This window comes from Limulus polyphemus, unplaced genomic scaffold (genome assembly GCF_000517525.1).
Source record: "Limulus polyphemus unplaced genomic scaffold, Limulus_polyphemus-2.1.2 Scaffold4348, whole genome shotgun sequence".
In the NCBI taxonomy this organism is placed as follows: domain Eukaryota; kingdom Metazoa; phylum Arthropoda; class Merostomata; order Xiphosura; family Limulidae; genus Limulus; species Limulus polyphemus.
The window spans coordinates 15746-35184 of record NW_013669958.1 but is presented as its reverse complement, the minus strand read 5'-3'; the positions used below and the strand labels follow the sequence as shown (position 1 = coordinate 35184).

Sequence of the window (19439 nt, the reverse complement as noted above, 5' to 3'; positions counted from 1 at the left end):
CGAGACTTTGGCAATTTCTGAGATGCAGGACGAGTGGTTACAGGTCCTCCACTAAAGAGAAGTATTCAGGTTTCCTATATCAACACTTTTAACTCTGAAGGGCATACTTTGAAAAATTTCGCATAACATATAACCCATAGAATTGATACGATGTGAAAATGTAAATGGTTTTCTCAATAAACTAAAGGAAAAAGAGGACTATTGGATAAAAGCTATGATTTATCCTCAGAGTTAAAAAGGAAAGTAATGTTTTTAAAGGCTGGCATTTGGGCTTAACGACCAGTTACAAATGAAGATATTGTTCAGAATGTTTGACAGGGGGTTCTAATTTGTGAGATCAAAAGCCAACACATATTTGCGAAGAGCAATCAGTATGCAAATGATGCTAATGCTAGGGGGTCTGGGGGCATGCCTCCCCAGAAAAAGTGTAAGAAATAGGTGCTACGAGATTAAATCTGGAAGCAACTTTGCATGAAATATAGCTTAAACAATTGCATGGCTGTTCATATAAAATCCACAAACATTAAATACCATAAGCAGCTACGGAAAAACAATATAAGCATAATTTTTTATATCACAAAAACAGGTTAGTATTTAATGCAGTGTTAAAAATATAATAGACCTAATACTAATGAGATGTAATTATTAATTGCATACTTTTGTTTGTTTGTTTGTTTTTAATTATGCACAAAGCTACACAAGGGCTATCTGTGCTCTGCCCACCACGGGTATCGAAACCCGGTTTTTAGCGTTGTAATTCCGCAGACATACCGCTGTGCCACTGGGGGGGGCATACTTTTGTTATTCATTAAACATGTTAATGTATATATACATTAGCTTCACTGTCTATACCACCCCTTTACAAATAAATAAAAACAATGTATAATTGTAAATTATGTTAAATATTAAGTTAATCTAAAGTTACATGGTCAGAGCTCTTCGGCGTGTTATAATGTGCGATCAATCCTACTATTCGTTGGTAAAATAGTAACCCAAGAGTTGGCGGTGGCTGGTGACGACTAGCTGCCTACCCTCAAGTCTTTTACAGCTAAATTGGGGACGGCTAGTGCAGATAGCCCTCGTGTAGCTTTGCGCGAAATTCAAAATAAACAAATACATGAAGCTGGCAGGCTTTTTACGGAACACGTTATCAGTGATAGTTCGTTAACCAAACAACAACAACTTTTTATGTCTTTTAAACATATTTCATTCTTTCTTTAATGTTAGTTTTGATAATAGTATTGATTAAATTATATATATTTCTTTGAATTATTTTTCGTATATAATAAAATATTACTTTGAATTTTAGCTTAATATGTGGATATTGGTCTATACCAGATTTCCAAAGCAAGGAAAACCTCATGAGGTATTATTAGGATTACGGCCTAAAATATCGTTATCACCGAGTGTACTTGACTGATGAATCAATGCTGTATAAGGATTATATTTCTTCATGAAGTTGCATACTTCTAATTAGACTTTTATATTAAATTAGCAAAATCATTTATTGAGATAATTGTAATTCTGATCTGTGTAGGTAGCCTTGATCAGAAATGATTGAAACAAGGAACCCAAAGATTATTTGACAAAGTATTTCTGTGTTTTGTGTTGTGGGTAAAACGTTATGGAGAAGGCTTGCCGTCTTCAAGAATTCAAACTGTTACGACAGCGGAAGTCACGTGACGCTGGTAACACATAATGAGTTCTAGAAAGATCGTGGAACATCACGAATAATCCAGTATTTGCTAGGCGCCCTCTATTCTTGTATATAAGTGCGCCAGATAAAGCGAGATTATTAATCGGAATTAGAATAGCGGACAGAGAGATTGAAGATATAGACAGACAACTGAGTCAAGCGCGGTAGTAAGTAAAGTGCGTGAATCGTTCATTGAGAATTATAGCGTATGTTTAAGTGACTGTGGAAATAAAGTGTATTGCAAAGTTGTGTTGAGAAAGAATAAACTAGTTTTATTTAAGAAAGGACTTGTATCGCTGAAGTTTCTCGGGAAGAATTTCTACCGGAAATTATCAAACGAGTAGAGACGTAACAAAACATTAACAAAGTAAAATCATATAAAAAAATATATAGCTATATATATATATATATAACAGGGAATTGTAAAAGATTTCTGTAAGCCTAACGTTTCACAAAACAATTAGAGTGAATTTGTTTTCCATATTCATAATTTACCTTAACTATTGTGAATTATAATATTTGTATATTATTGTATACTTTTCTTATATCTCAGATTTCAAAAATTCAAGAAATCGATGCAGGTCCGTACCAGTGTCAGGTGATTATTGGACCAACCAGCAAAATTACTGCTGATGTTCTTATGTCTGTGAAAAGTATGTGATTTTACATGTTTTATAGTCTGGTATCAAGTGAGTTTTACGTATGGCAAGTAATTTACACATCTAAGAAAAATGTATATATTTAGAGTTGGTTAATTCAGTAATTTAATAATATATGGTGTTACAATAAATAAATCCTTACTTTAATTCTGATACAAATAAAGCTGATGAAAATTACTCTTCAACAAGTTAATCCAATTCACACCATAAAAGTTGCTGTCAAGCTATTACTAATATATAGTATCTGAATCACCACTTTGTATGTCATATCTCAGCCGGCCTGAAGAACCACGTATGGAACGAAAGGCCTAGTCGGCACTGCATATGGCAGGTATAGTTTGATTGACACATTACACACTCTTCTTTACTTTCACTGAGAATTCCTTAAATATGCAGTGCAAGTTAAATAAAATGTAAGATAATAGAAATATCTGATCATATTTAGTATGAATGGAGGGTTACCACACAAATATACAATTATTATTATATTTGCCAATTAATTTGATTTATTTTCCAATTTACATCTAATATTACGTACATTTCTGACACACACACTTAAAGATCGAAAACATTTTAATGTTCGCACTTAATGTTTATTATACCAAGTATAAAATACGAGTAATTTTAAACGATCCTATTAATTAATATTATAATTGTCCTTATACATTTGTATTAATCTTCTCTCTATAAAATTGAGTATATGATTGAATTTTTCTGTGGTTTTGTATAAGTAGATATACATAATTCAATAAACTGAAAATTGGATTAGTTATTGTTTGTTTGTTTTGAATTTCGCGCGAAGCTACACGAGAGCTATCTGCGCTAGCCATCCCTAATTTAGCAGTGTAAGACTAGAGGGAAGGCAGCTAGTCATCACCACCCACGCCAACTCTTGGGCTACTATTTTACCATCGAATAGTGGGATTGACCGTCACATTATAACGCCCCCACGGCTGAAAGGGCGAGCATGTTTGGTGGGACAGGGATTCAAACCCGCGACCCTCAGATTGCGAGTCGAGCGCCCTAACCACCAGGCCATGCCGGGCTGGATTATTTATGTTTTATCTGTTTGGAAAATAAAAATGTGGTAAAGGTAACCAGTTCCATATGTGGTGAATTAAAATAACAAAATCAAGAAAGAGTTACCAATTAGCCACAAATGAGCTTCACATAAAACAGGCATATTTTTAATAATTGAAAACCTAGTTTTTACTTAGACTAGCTAATTGCTAACCATTTCTTGACTTTATTAATTTTAATCTCTTCAGATAGGCAATAAAAACTTCATCAAGGAAAACGACAAACAACTTCACATAAATGTTTTTTATTCTACCAGACATTTTAGAGTATGCCTTTTTCAAGGGTTTTTGGTAGGATAAAAAAAAAATCATTTATCTGAAGCTGTTTGTTATCTTCTTTGAAAATAGTTTCCATCCTTCAATCAGCACTGAAAACTTTAAAACAAATAATAAAAAATAAGACCTTCTGACAAAAAATGTTTTACCACACACAATTTATTGTACAGAAAATTCTCTCATTCTGTGATAACAAGATGTGTAGTATATTCTTATTATCCACCTTTCTGCCTCTGCTAGTTGTATGAATCATTGATTTTCTGGTACAGAACAATCACAAGGTTGAGTTAAGTTAGAAATATTACATTATTTATTGTTTTGCAGAATTCGTATTGCTGGAATAGGTTAGTATACTAAAACTAGGAATGAAAAAATATTCGAAACTTAGTGAATGTGCATAATCTAGGTAATATAAAACACAGAAAAACAACTTAGCATAGTATAGTTCTTTTTCAATATTTTCTAGAAGGGCCATGAAAAAATTGTATGCAATAGTTTTATATTTTCTATAAAGGTAAATAAATTTGTTTATCAGTTTTTTATTACATTAATTTTGTGCCTTAGTTCCTCCGGTAATATTAGACAACAGTACACATTCCATCGTTACAAGCAATGGAGCTACTGTTTCTTTGAACTGTTATGCTTCAGGACTCCCCACTCCTCGTATCTCCTGGAGAAGAGAAAACAATGATCTACTGCCAACTGGGGGTGCTGTATACAGGGGTAATGTTCTGACTATTCATGATATCACTAGAGATGACCGTGGAACATATTATTGCATTGCCAACAACAAAGTAGGAAGAGGTGCTCGAAGAAATGTAGGCGTGGAGGTTGAGTGTAAGTACTTGGTTGTGGTTTGTTTTTTTCTTTCATAATGTATATTCTATACCCATAAATTACATCACAAAAATTGGATGAGTATGATATAACCTACACCTGTAATGAGGAACTGTACTGCACAGCTGTGGTATTATTAATCAAGGTTGTTGTTTTCAAACTCTCAAATAGTTTGATGTTAAAATGTTCTCTTCTAAATTTAATTTACATTTAACACACAACATGGTCACCTACAGATATCCTATAAGTTTGATTTTCACATATGTGGCTCTTAAAGTTATATTTGCCTGCAGGTAATCAGCCACTCTTACTTTCACATAATCTATGTAAAATCTATTCAACCTTTAAATACAAAATAATTACAAGAAAAGTGAAGGGATTTGTTTTGTTTTTAGCTTCTACTTCTGCAGAAGTCTTTTTGTGACTGGGAAAAGTGCCAAAGTATTGAGCTCATACACTTGTCTCATGTGTTGTCAGCAGGCCATCATTAATAACTAAGTTTAGAATATTATTGGATAGTCAACATGGTTTCACTAAAGGAAAATCTTGCCTCACAAATATTTTGACATTCTTTGAAAAGGTTACTGCTTATGTAGATGAGGGTAAGAGTGTAGATCTGGTGTATATGGAATTTCAGGAAGCATTTGACCAAGTGCCACATAAAAGGCTTGTAAAAAATTATCTCTACAGATGTGGGGAATAAGTTATCAAATTGGATAAAAGAGAAGTGGGATGAAAGAAAGCAGAGAGTTGTTATAAATGGAGTTCAGTCAAACTGGATTAATGTCAGGGCACAGTCTTAGGTTCTTTACTCCTTTTTATTTACATCAATGAAGGAATGGATAATACATTACTTAGATTTTCTGATGTATTATGGTCTTGGGTGTTTCTATCTGTGAGAAGGATGCTGCTGATTTACAAAAGATTTAGATCATTTAGTGCATTGGGCAAATAAATGGTAGATGGGTTTTAATTATAATAAATGCGAGATAATGCATGTGGGCTATCATAATTTGAATTATAAGTATAATTTGGATGGGAATAACCTTACCAGTGTCATGAAAGAAAGGGATCTTGGTTTAATAGTCAGTCAGTCTCTAAATCCATCCAATCAGCGTTCTGGTGCTAGTGGTAGGGCAAATAGGATTTTAGGTTGTATCTACAGAAATATTGAATACAAGTATAGAGAGGTTATAATTGCATTGTGTAGGTCACTGGTTAGGCCACATTTGGACTAATGTGTTCAGTCTTGGGCTCCTTACCTTAGGAAGGACATTCAATTGTTGGAAAGGGTTCAGAGGAGGGTTATTAGAATGGTGCCTGATATAGAGGGTTTGTCATATGAGGAGAGCTTAAGATGTTTGAAATTGTTTTCTCTTGAGAAAAGAAGAGTTAGAGGATATTTGACTGAGGTGTTTAAGATTGTAAAGAGAAATGATAGTGTTGATGCATCATTTTTTTTCATACGTAATGACAAGAATAATTGGACTAGGATATATAAATATAAATTTTGGCAATGTAGGAGTCATCTTCAGCTAAGACAGTTATATTTTTCTAACAGGGCGGTTGTCCCCTGTAATGGGTTGCCTTCGGATGTTGTGGAGGCAGTAAATTTAAGTGAGTTCAAGAGAAAGCGTGATAACTATATGAACGATAACGGCTGGCTTTAAGATTATTTACAAAATTTTATAATAGTTTCAGTTTAGTTTACAGGATGGGACAGCCAAGATGGACCAATAGGTCTTTGTTGTCCCTAAATATTATATTATGTTTTAACTAACTTGTTCTTAGGTTTTTTATTTTGTTCAGTAAGGATGGGTCAGTTATGTCCCAACTGTGGCTCAGTGTTAAGTCTGAGGGCTTATATTGCTAAAATTTGAGTGTTGATATTTGTGGTGGGCACAGCACAAATAGCCCTTTGTGTAACTTTGAGCTTAAAAACAAACAAAACAATTTATTTACACCTTTCTCAAACTCATTAAGATATTTTAAAATTTTCTAAACAAATCTTGACTAGTATCATATAACAGCAGGAATATTTAAGAGTTTGAATAGGACTCATGATTAGAAACAAGTAGGTTTCATAAGGAGTTACAGATATGCATGGATATTATGACACATTTTCTTTAGTGTACTGTGGCAAGCCTTTAATTTCCAGACATTACTGAATATGGACCATTCACAGTAGATAATGAAGGACAAAGATATAACTTTGGTAAGACTGAAACATAAACTAGAATATATACAGTAAGGAGATGGAGAAAGGAAAGAGAGGAAAAATCACTGTTTGATCAAATCCATATAATTCTAATATACCTACTTCATATAATTTAGGTGCTTATCCTAATAAAGAAAAATTAAGACTACAAAGAATAAAATGACAGTTTCTATTTAATAAATGAAATTAATAAGTTATTGTACCATGTTTATGAGAAATTATTTTGATAGAAACTGTAACATCAATGTTACTTTAGTCTCCAACAAACTACAACACAGGGCTAATACACAATTAGACCTAATCGAGATTTAACTATTTGCAAGTAATTTTTGATAATTGTCTTACTCCCTAAAATAAAAAAATTAGTTTTTATAACTAAAATTCACTATGCAGCAGGAGGATAGAACTGTGTAAAATGAGTGATTAAGATCACAGCAAACAGTTTGTTTGTTATGAATTTTGTACAAAGCTGCATGAGGGCTATCTGCACTAGCCATTCCTAATTTAGTAATGATAGACTAGAGGAAAGGCAGCTAGTCAACAACACCCACCTCTGATTCTTGGGCTACTCTTTTACAAATTAAATGTGGGATTCATTGTCACATTATAATGCCCCCATGGCTGAAAGGGTGAGCATGCTCAGTGACAGGGATTCAAACCCATGACCAGCAGATTGCGAGTTGAGCACCCTAACCACTAGCCATGCCAGACCCTTTCACAGCATTGTTTCACAATTACTGTAGATTACCAAGCAAAAACCATTCTCAGTACGAAATAATAATGTTGTAGAATCTGCAAATGTTTGATTTTGTTTATACATGATGCTTTCATAACACAACAGCCTAACAGATACTAAAACAATTTACACGTGCAGCCAACTGTGCATAAACAAGTAGGAAATTTGTTTATTGTTATAGAAAGTTTAGAAAGGTTCTAGGAATGTACTAGTTGATAGTTTGTGAATGTATTGCATGATAAACACATTCCTCATACGAATAATAAGGTTTGTTTAAATTTTCATATTCTTAGGTTATCAGTTTTCAAATTTAGCATGCTTATTGTAGAGGGTTACACTAATCTCACCTAGGGCTTGCAAGTTTATGCACTAATGATTCCTTATGTAATAGGTCATTATGAGAAATGATGGAAATTCTGCAAGAGCAAAAGGCTAGTTTTGATTGATTACTGCTGAGATAATGATAACTTTATCGGTTTTTTTTGTGTGTGTGCTAATCTTGACTTTTGCAAAGAGTGTGCAAGCTGTTAGACACCAATAAACTGAAGTTTTCAAGGCTGTCACATTGCTTCAGGAGGACCACACCCAGACTGAGGTGGTACAGGTTATGGGACTGTCACAATCTGTGATAAGTAGATTATAGTACAGACACCAGGCTACAGGAAAATATATGAGGAGGCCAGACCACGGTTGCAGAAGGGCAAATGGTGCAGTAGATAACTAATATCTGCAGATGTATGCCTTAGAAACCACATCAGCAGAGCTAAGGGCCTCAAGAATGAGTTTCAACAAGCCATTGGAGTGCATATATTAAGTTCCATGAGGTTGGGCTTAGGTCCAGGATACCAGTTAAAGCTCCTGAATTACTAACAAGGTATCAAACAGCCCAGCTGGCATTTGTCAAAAAACATGTCACTTTTACTATTTAGCAATGGACTTCAGTAATGTTCACAGATGAGAGCAGGTTCTGCATACCTTCAAGTGATCAATGTGTGAGGGTATGGAGATATGAAGGAGAGTGATATTTAGCCTGTAACACTATCCACCATGATGCCTTGGGGGATGATTCAGTCATGGTGTGGGGTAACTTCTGCATGCAGACCTCTATGTGGTGGATGGAGGATCCCTGACAGCACAACATTACATGGATGAGATCCTGCTTCCCATTGTTTGCCCTTTTGCTGGTGCTGTTGGAGATGAGTTCATGTATTAGCAGGATAATGCCCATTCTCACATTGCCAGGAATGAGCAGCAATGTTTTTAGGATGAAGGGATAGAGGTAATGGACTGGTCTGCTAAGTCACCCAACCTAAATCCAATTGGGCATGTGTGAAACTTGTTAGGGACAGCAGTTAGAGACAGACAACCTGCTTTTATGACTGTCCAGGAGCTCAGAGCTGCCCTCATCCAGGAGTTTACTGTGCTACCCAAGCATGTCATCAGCAGCAGCATGGGAAACAGGTGCAGACAAGCCATAAACAATAGAGGAGGACCTACCAGCTACTAAGAGACTCATTTTGTTTATATTATGCAGCCAAATATTAGCATTTTCTGTTCATTTTGCCTTTTTGTTAATTGTAAGTAATTTTTTTTTTTACTTGCTTGGTACTGTTTACCTGTGATATATATAATAAACAAGATTTGTCAATATTGGATGCCTCTCAGTGTTTGTTTTCTTCAAATTAAAAAAAAACATTTCAAAACCTCATTATCCTTTAATTTTTGTGAGTAGTGTATGTTCAATTAGACAAATTGTTAACTATGTTCAAGATAAGTAGGAGCATTGTATTAAACAAAAACTAATCACACTCCTGCTAATTTCTCATATTCCAACTTTTTAGACTGTGTGCTGGTACTACAGCTGTTTTAAGGTTACATTGTTAAAAAAACGTTTGACAAGGAATTTGTCTCTGCTACATTTTTTCCCTTTAGAAAATATGAAATATTTCATGAATGATATTAATAGGTAAGAATCATACTAATAAATGGTTGGAATAAATTTAATTAACTAATCCTTACAGAGTGTCACTATTATAGATACATTGGTGGTCATTAAAATTTGCAAAAAGTAGGAAAATTAAATAGTTAGAGCCCTAATAAATGCAAAAACAATAATCCTAAGTTTTTATGATGTTCAAATTACTTACACACTCTTAATTTTTCTTATGTTCATTTTGTGATATATATAATTATTTTAACTTTTACACAACTAATGAAGGGACCAAAACAGAAAAGACAACAAGGCTTTGTTTTTTGTTTTTTTTCCAATGCCGCATTTCTATGTAAAAAAGCAAAAGTCACTATAAAGTCAAAAATGGTTACATAGTTATTATGTTCTTTACTTTCTGATGTATTTATTTTTGAAACACATAATAAAGCCTTTTTCTCTCTCTAGTTGCACCAGTGGTAATGACAGATAGGCCACGTTATGGGCAGGCCCTAAAATATGACATGGATTTTCAGTGTCATGTAGAAGCTTTTCCTTCACCTTCTATCATCTGGATAAAAGATGGTTTTCAGCTGAATGACAATCAACACTATCGTATTTCAATTTTTGCAACAGCAGATGAGTTTACTGACTCTATACTACGAGTGAAAACTATCGAGAAGAACCAATATGGAAACTATACTTGTAAAGCAGTCAATAAATTAGGGTCTGATCAGAAGGACATTCAACTTGTAGGTGAGTCTTACATAGTATATTTATAAAGCTTTTTTATTCTTACTCTTATAAACAAGTTTTATTCTTACTTGTGAAACATTTGAAACTCAGATGAATTTGTACAAACCATGTTATTACAACATTGTACTGTTAAAAAGTTTGGATATCACTAAAGGATTTATATTTTTTCTTAATTAAGATATATTTCTAACAACTTGATGCTTGCAGTACCTATACTGACAGTTAATGTATAATCTAAGGATACAAAATATTGATTTGTAATTTCATTCAGAGTAGATAACTTGCTCCGATCAGAAGTTAATATTAATTGCACATTCTGTAGAATAAAACTTAAGTATGTTAAACCAGTACATGATTACTAGAAAATACTGTCTTGTATTGGTGATTTATACAGAACACATGAACCAGCTATTAACATTAATATAAAAATGTTTTGATGAGAATGTTCACTTGTATTTTGAAAGCTTTGCTTTACAATATGATTATTAAGTTTATTCAAAAATGTAGCAACTTGTTGCAGTCTTTTAGTCAGTGTTGCTACCAAAAGTATTTATATTGTTATTAGCTAATAATCAGGGTATTTTAAAAAGGGTTATTAAAGTCGTTTAATGAAGGCAGAGTCACATCATCACAATTTTTTTTTTCCTTTCAGAAACTACAAATATAATTTGTCCTCCAGCTTGTGGTATAGGACTTATTTCTGGTGCTGAGAACAAGAAAACTGCCTTTCTTCTTGCCATCTTTATGGCAATCTTTGATTTAATGTTTGCCAAACAAAAGTTGTCATGTTCTTTAATTTTAGCAAAGCTCTATTAAAATTAGTTCTGTTTTTATATGGTATATGTGGTGAATATCAAGTGGAATTTTAAAATTCAGAGCCTTATATTTGAAATAAAGCATCAATGAAACTGAAAGCTTTTGATTTGTTACTGGCAAAGATTATTGTATTTATTGTTTAACATGTCTTTCTTGTTATCTGCTATTTTTATTGCATAGTGTTGAGATCAATTCTATGTATAAGATATCAATGTATTATTATATTAACTTTTAAGTATTTATTGTTAGTTATTTCTAAAAATCATTAATATACACTACTTTTATTTCTCCTGATTTGAAAGTTATAGAATACTGAACTATCTGTGCTGGTCCCACTGCAGAAATCAATCCCAGAATTTTTGCATTATAGCCCTCAAGCTCAACAATGAACTATTAAGGGGGAATGTTCAGTATGAGGTACCAATATTGAATACACTTAAAGCAAGGAGCCCTAAAGCTTCATAAGTTAGGCAATGTACACATATGTGTGTGCATGTGTATACGTATAAGTTTGATCTTAGAAGGTTTTCGTGATGAGGTACGTTTGAGCTCGGTTCATCATGATGGTAAGCCTGTACTAAACTGATGAAGCTCATAATCACCTATTAAAAGTAATTGCATACTACCATAAATAATCAACACCACAAAATACCATTGTAAGTGTTACCCTAAACAGCTTAATACTGACTTACTACCATGGGTTTGATTCCCTGTAGGATTATTTCGTAAAATCACAAATTATTATAAAAATATATAGATATATAACAGCAGACAAAAAACAAAATAACAAATCATCCTTATAAACAATATAATTCTTCCTTGTTCTGTATTTGTTGTTGATGCAGTTACTTTTTGATTTAAATTTGGTTTTGTTGTAGTTGTTCATCATATTTATATTATATAATTCTGAATATTTTGATGCATATGTGTGTGTGTGTGTGTATATATATATATATACACACACACACACACACAGAGTGGGTCACAGCAAAGCACCCAATAAGAATATTAATCCTGTTGTATTTCATGCTACATCTTTTGTATGAGATTATTTACACAATGAAGTCACCAACTTGAACGACAACGAAAACACAACTTTAACACTAAGAAAGGTTTGATGTGTTATTTGTAGTTTCATATTCCATTGTTCGGGGAGAGTATCTACGGCCCACCCTATATGTGTGTATGAATGCACACACACACATATACATATATAATTAATTTAATATAAAAAATTTCACAATTTATATGATGTAGTTTTGGACTTTTACAATCACATTGTAGTGATTCACAAAATATAAAAAAAACTATTCCTATTTGTTAAAAATACGACTTCAAAATATTGTTTCCATCCTTTTAACATTACATGAAATGTACTTCTTTTCAGATATGTGGTTAATATAAAGATATGTCATTATAAGTTCTAGTTCAGAGCATTGTTTCAAGTGTAACTACATGCAAAAATTAAAATATTTCTGTTTGGAAGAAAATGGAATTTTTATAGCAATCTTACTTGACTTACATGTGATTAACTTATAAAAGTACAGTATGTTGTATGTTTGCATTAAGCAACATATAAAGAAGTATTTAATTTTAAATTAATGAGTTTAGGAAGTACTTAATTAATTATGCTTGACATTGGAAAATACTTTTTTATAACATTTTTAATGAGAAAAGTTTCTAAACCTTTGATAACCTACATTTACAATGTTTCTAAATATTTTATAGAAGATTTAATATCATTCAGTGTAAAGTTTCTGGAAAATGAATAAATTTAATTAAAATCATAGAAAATTTTCCTTTACTGCTTGTAAAAAAAAAACAGTCCACTTATATATTCATTCAGAATTTAAATAGGTACTTTTATCTTTTTTATTTCATAAATGTTTGTTTTTTCTTAAGTCTCATGGCAAATGAATCAATGTTCAAAGACTGTTACATTTTTTAAAAATTTACCTTGAACTTTTAAACAAAACTCATTTTAGCCAGAAACCAACTGTCTCATTAAACGAGTTAAATTTGTCATTGATATCAACACATGTATGTGTTATCAGTAGTTAGTAAGAACTGGTTTTTTTTATGTACTGTAGTCAAGATTTATACTTATTCATATCTTTCATTTATTTTTATGGTATCAGTGGAATCCATATTGCATGTTTGTATGTATAATCATTAATAGATGTTATGAACTTTGGTATTTTTTACATGAAAAAAAATGTGATAAAATTACTTTGAAAATGCAGAACCAGATTTTTAAATATAGCACTGATCGTATTTTTTGTATATGTTTTTCATGTAACCAGTAAAATATCATATAATAAGGTAGGAGTAATCTTTGTGATATGGTTTCATATGTCCATGTAATTGACGGTTAAGAGGTTGCAAAAGGAATAGAAAAACGTCAGTAATTATTTTTCACTTGAACATAGAAAAAGTTGTATATATATATATATATATATATATATTAATTTTCAGTATCTACACTTTGAAATTAAAACTTTCTCATCTTTGTGAATAAACTTTATCTTATGATAGTCTAAAGTAAGCAAGGACAAACCAAATTTTTAGCAATAAGCATTCTGTTTAATGGGTTTTCAATAATTCTTTGAAACCTTCAAATCATTCATACACACAAAAAAAATCTAATAAAGAAAGCTTCAGCTAAGACCTTAATATTTTTTTGAAAAACACTAGTCTTATTAACCCTGTTTTTTATTTAACAGTTTGATCATTGAAACATTATAGGATTTGGAACTTGTGGGTGGCAGTTTTTATGCACATTCAAGTGAAGCTTGTTCTGCTACCTAGTGTAAACATAAACCTTTAAAAAGGCTTCAAACTGAAAAACTGGATGATTTTTTTTATGACCTTAAACGTAGTGCTAATTGTAACATAAAGTTGATATAAAAATAATGACAATTGTGATTTAAAAATCAATTATTACTATAAAACAAAAAATAAAAAAAATTTTCTGTCCTATTTAAATGTAAGAAAACTCTCTAAATAAGTAATTGTAATATTTCATGAAGATGATATTCCAATTTGAAACATACAAAAATTATAATGGTACATTGTAAGAATTCTTCCAAGCTCTGGTGTCTTGTGACTCATGAGGAAGTTTTTATTATTAGCGAATCAATTCTGTGATTACTTGATGCAAGCAACTCATTGGTAAGTTAATTATTAAAAGGATAATTTATTTAAAAATTAAAAGTTGTTTGAACAATTGTCCTAACTACAAACCAAATAACGAATCATACACACACATACATGCATTGAGACTATATGCACAGTAATAAAATCTACAAAGTACACCAAATCCCTCTTTTAACATTGATACATTTCTCCATGTTTTACTCATCACTATTTGTTCATTCTGAGTATCTTACATTAAGAGTGCCTTTGTTGCAGTGTTTGTATAACACGAAAAATCTTTTCTTTGTATGTCTTTTCTAAATAGAAAATTAGGAGCAATTAGCTACAGTAATCCTGTATCCTTACAAACAGATTTGTGTGTGCGTGTGGATATATAAGTAATATAAATGGACAATCTACAGAGAAATTCTCACTTCCAACTATATACTCTTTCCTAAAGAACTAATATAAACTATCCTGAAAACGTAAGAGCCTGTGACACTGTTATAAGTAATATATACAACTCATGTTTAAACTGGTTACCATGTTCAACCAAGTGAAAAAATATATAGAGCAAAAGAACGATGGCTATGCATATTCCTTTTCTTGGAAAAACATCATTTAAAAATACATCGAAAATTAAAATTTTTCTAAGTATAACCAACCTTTTGTTTTGAGTGAAGTGTTTTAATAATTATATAAATACAGTATTGTTTTCTGAATGGGATGCCAATTCCCTAATGACATTTTCATGTTTTTAAGCTGATACATCAGTAAATTTTTTAATGAAACCCTATATGTGTCTTTCATTTGAGCATGTATCATAGCAACAAATCTTGGCTTTGATACTATCAATTTCCATTGTTAAAACTGTGCAGAAAAAAGTTTTTGAACTGTTATACATACTAAATAAAAAACACATAAACTTGTTAAATAAATAATGATAATATTAATACAGCAGTAGAATACGATACAATCACAAATGTTAACACTTGGCTGGAAATTGCTCCTGCAAAACTACACCCACATCTGGTAGTTATCCTTTTAATCTCTCCAGACTTAACTTTATTGTTGGAATGGGTGTGAGACAGAGATAGTAGGAGGAAGTTGGGATAAATGGGAAGTTAATGAGGATAATGAATTATGCAGATGAGGGGATTTAACTGAGGCCTCCAGTGTTTCAATAAAACCATCAAACACCTCTTCACATAAAAACAAAAATGGTGCCACATGCAAGTTGCACAGGGAAGTATCGGGTATATGTATCTGAGAAAGAATGGCATCCTGACCCAGAAGATCCCACCAGCATATTAACTAAGTCTGAAGGGCCTGGGGAGAAGATGAAAGGTGTGCCATTGTAGTAAACATAATACTGCAAATATCATCTGAAAACCCTTCAGGAGACAAGTGAATTAATTACCTGAGCCAGCAAGTACATAGTTGATAATGCACATGATTGTTGACAACATCAGTCTGATACAGAAAAATTGAGGATGTTAGAAATTCAGATGTATGAGGGTTCAAACCCCACAATGCAATGAGAAATTCCACATGTTGAGAATCCAGTTGAGGGAAGGAACATCTATAAAATACATAAGCATTATCTTCAGAAGTACAACCTGGACGAGACATACTATTCCCTGACCGAAGTTAATTCCCTGTCAGACACCCCAGGAGCAGGCATGACAGGATATTCCTTGTGTGGTGGTGAAGGTTGTATAAACATGGACATTTCTCGCAGAATAACTGCAGTCACATTCTCAGCCAATAATTGAGTACTCAAGTCGATAGTAGCAGTAGGTAAATCTGCAGCAGCAGTAACAACTGTGGTAGTTGCAACTAATTGAAACTATGAATGTATAGTGACAATTCCAAACTTAAGGACAAAAAAACAAATATTCAAAAGCAAAAAAAGTTGGAAAAAGCCACCTTTCACAATTCAAAAATGCGGAAAATTAAAGAATAAAGTATGTCTGTAATATAAAGGAAAAAGCTAACAAATTAGTGAGCAAAAACAAGCACATCTGTACAGTACTACTGCCAATCAAGAAGTGATTAAAGAGTAAAAGTGTGGAGAGGGTGCTGGTTATGATAGGGGTTGTGTCACGTGCCTATTGGTGGAGAGCTGCTGCATAATCATTTACATGTGGATATGCAGAAACGAGAAGTGTGAGGCTAGTGGCGAGAATTGAAATTTTGTGCTGATAGAGGTCAGTACTAATTGAGAAAAGCTATTTTGTGAGTGGAGGTAAGATATCATATCAGAAGTTATCAGTTAAAATGTCTCTTTTTGTTTTGTAAGCAGTAGCAGTTGTGTAACCCTGAAAACAAAGTATAATCATCTAAAGAAAATACGTTGATAAATACCACTAATTGTGCACACAATAATGAGCTTAGGAAGAATACGTTAGATTCTACCACATGTTCTATACATAAAATAATACATCCAATGAAACAATTGAAGAGACAGAGGAAGTATGTTACCACATTGCATCATAAACAATACATTAAAAAAACCAACACAAGCTTTCAGCCAGTTCACCGGTCATTTTTGGGTGTAGGAGTTCAGACAAGTCTGCATTATAAACATTTTGATACAACAAAAATAATAAACACAAATAAATCAGTTTTTACTATATAGAATTCAATTTTTGATTCTTCTTTAGAAATTACAAAGAGTACATATCACATACTACAATGATAACACATTACACTAAGAGAAATTATAAGTTCAACATTGCGATGTATATTGATAATATACCATCAATGAAAAGTTTTGTGCTTAAAAACAATTTACTTTGTATAAAAGAACAGTTTCAATAGACTTTAGGACCAAAAAACAAGAAAATTGTTTTTCTTTGCTGTACTTTTGAAGTGCAAACTTACAAAGAAAAGTTTATTTAAAATATATATTCTCACTGTAAGCTGATATACTTTAATAAATAATCTCAAGCCACAGCACTTTATCATGATGACAAAAAGTTATTTTTTTTTCTTTAATAATGCTATTTGCATGCAGTCTACTACTTAAAGTATATATCATTTAGAAAATGAGCATGAAAAATCATTCATAAAGTATTCAAACCATAAATTTGGATAGAAGGTATTATAAATAAAGAATCTATTGGCATTGAGATTAATCTATTTTTGAATATCCTACTTAAAATAATTTAACTATAGTGAAATTGTTCTTTTACAACCTTCACTGAAAATTATCTTATTGGTTTTACATTTGTAAATACAGAGTGAAATTATAAATAATTGCATTTGATTCAAAGTTGAAAGCCCTAACTTTAACTTATACAATCCATATATTAATTTTTTTGGGCTTAATAAATTGAAATATTTGTTCATGAATTTAGAATTATGCAGTTGAAGATGAAAAACAAAATTCAATAATGTAGTTTTTTTTCTCCCTTTAAGCATATTCTTCCCTAATGGTTGGTAATTAATTTCCATTGTGCCAAACACAGACTGGGAAAGATATGTATAAGTTCATCTTTAAAAATACTGGGCCTCACTATGCTACTTTTGCCATCAAGAGCTTGTTTATGCAAGTTTGTTTTTTATTTAGCCACAATTCTGAGAGTCTAACCTTGCCTTGAGCTTGAGAAGCTGCCTGCTAAGATGTGCATTGTGCTGCTGAAGATAGGATATCAGGTCAGCCTGATTTTCTAGAAGTTCGGCTTTAGAATCTTGATCCCTAGGATAGACAGATGCTGTACTACATACATATTCACTTGGGTAAATATTTTATACTAAAACATAATCTAGTCTTATATCCTTAAATAGATATAGCTTTTCTGCAGAAATTAATTAGCTTTACTGCATGGATCATGGAAAAAATAACATATAGTATTTATTACAGGAATCTATATAGCAGTGTGTGGGTATATATATATAATTTTAATTCTTACCTATCATAGGTAGCTTGCTTTGGTCAGAAGTTACTGGTAATTATGGGAACCTCAAAATTAAAAGGACCTTACAGCAGATATACTGCTACTTATTTAATTATTCCTAATAAACAATGGGCAATGACTTTTACAGAAAAATAAAAGACAACATGAATTGATTAGATGTTACAAGAATTATTTAGGTGAAAGCAAATATAAACTACTCGTAAATGTGCAACCTGCATGTAATTTTCTATTCTACATTTTGGATTTTGCAGAAAAAACAACAGTTTTTCTTACAAGTATCCCACTTCTCCTGAACTTCCTTGAAACTGCATATAGCTGTTGAGATTATCTTCTTGTTGTACGTCAGGAAGTTTGACATTTCTTTGAAATCTTATGGTAATCACTGCAGTTAAAATAGAACACATCATGGTACACCAAATACCAAAACTTGCCAATGAAATAATAGTCATATCTCAATATATGTATATTAAGAAGCTAGATGCTTTAAATTACATATTGGAAAAAATAAATTTCTAATATGATTTTGGGATCTATAAATGCTTACATCTTAAAACATTTGATATGACATACAAGTAAACTTAAAACTTAGATTCTTAATAATCAGTTAATGATCATTAATTAATATCCATACAAGTATTTATTGTACAAGTTGCCAAAAAATCTACTACACAACCAGCCTAAAACATCATCACACATCATTTTACTATTGTGTTTTAAACATTCAAGAACTGAAAGGATACAAGCTTTCAAAGTGCCTAAAAATTTTCCATTATTTATTTGATTCACTCACCAAGAAGTCAGGATTGAACAGTTTTAATCAATGAGAATGAACAGAAAATAACTAACTAACTTATACAACTAAAATTACCATAACCATTTAAAAGTTCACAATATATTACTGTTTAAGTGGGCAAACTTGGAATTACATTGCACATGTATAAATTAAAAGGTTCACAAGGCTCAAATATTTTGTTTGGAGTTAGTTGTAATTTCTTTTTAAACAATGAAGTCTCTTTACCTAGATATTGCACCAGAAAAAAAACTGCTGCCAAGCCTTCAATGCACACCAGAATCCAAATGTATTGTACAGGTTTGAGGGAAGGCAATGTTTTGCAATCTAATCTGTTAAAACATCTTTCCTGAACTACTGTCACAATCACCAAAAGAACAACATTTCCTGATAAATAAAAAATATTAGACAAAACTTTCAATACGACTTTTAACGACTTGTTTAAATATATACTTAACTAACAAGTCTTAAGAATGTATGTATGTGTGTGTCTATATATATATAGACAGGGTGTCCCAAAAAAATGTATACATACTTTAAATGCTTATATCTAAGTTTTATAATTCAAGTTAAAGAAGACAAGTGTAGACT

At 31.9% G+C, this 19439-nt stretch overlaps 2 protein-coding genes across 4 annotated transcripts in view; one reads left to right on the top strand and one right to left on the bottom strand.

The window, feature by feature from the left end:
• The window catches only part of LOC106471001 (lachesin-like), a 21923-nt gene extending 10798 nt beyond the window's left edge, over positions 1–11125 (top strand). Inside the window, exons 4-7 of the mRNA XM_013931586.2 lie at positions 2250–2349; positions 4275–4547; positions 9897–10184; positions 10837–11125. Of these exons, the coding sequence (XP_013787040.1) occupies positions 2250–2349; positions 4275–4547; positions 9897–10184; positions 10837–11000 (825 nt within the window). The 3' untranslated portion in view covers positions 11001–11125. The remainder of the gene's footprint in view (positions 1–2249; positions 2350–4274; positions 4548–9896; positions 10185–10836) is intronic.
• A 2436-nt stretch (positions 11126–13561) lies between these two features.
• LOC106471002 (transmembrane protein 192-like) overlaps positions 13562–19439 on the bottom strand; it is a 17697-nt gene continuing 11819 nt past the window's right edge. For all 3 annotated transcript variants that reach the window (XM_022399637.1, XM_013931587.2, XM_022399636.1), the window contains 3 exons: positions 19077–19235; positions 18332–18440; positions 13562–17838 (listed from right to left, as the gene is read on the bottom strand). In XM_022399637.1, the coding sequence (XP_022255345.1) occupies positions 17706–17838; positions 18332–18440; positions 19077–19235 (401 nt within the window). In that variant the 3' untranslated portion in view covers positions 13562–17705. The remainder of the gene's footprint in view (positions 17839–18331; positions 18441–19076; positions 19236–19439) is intronic.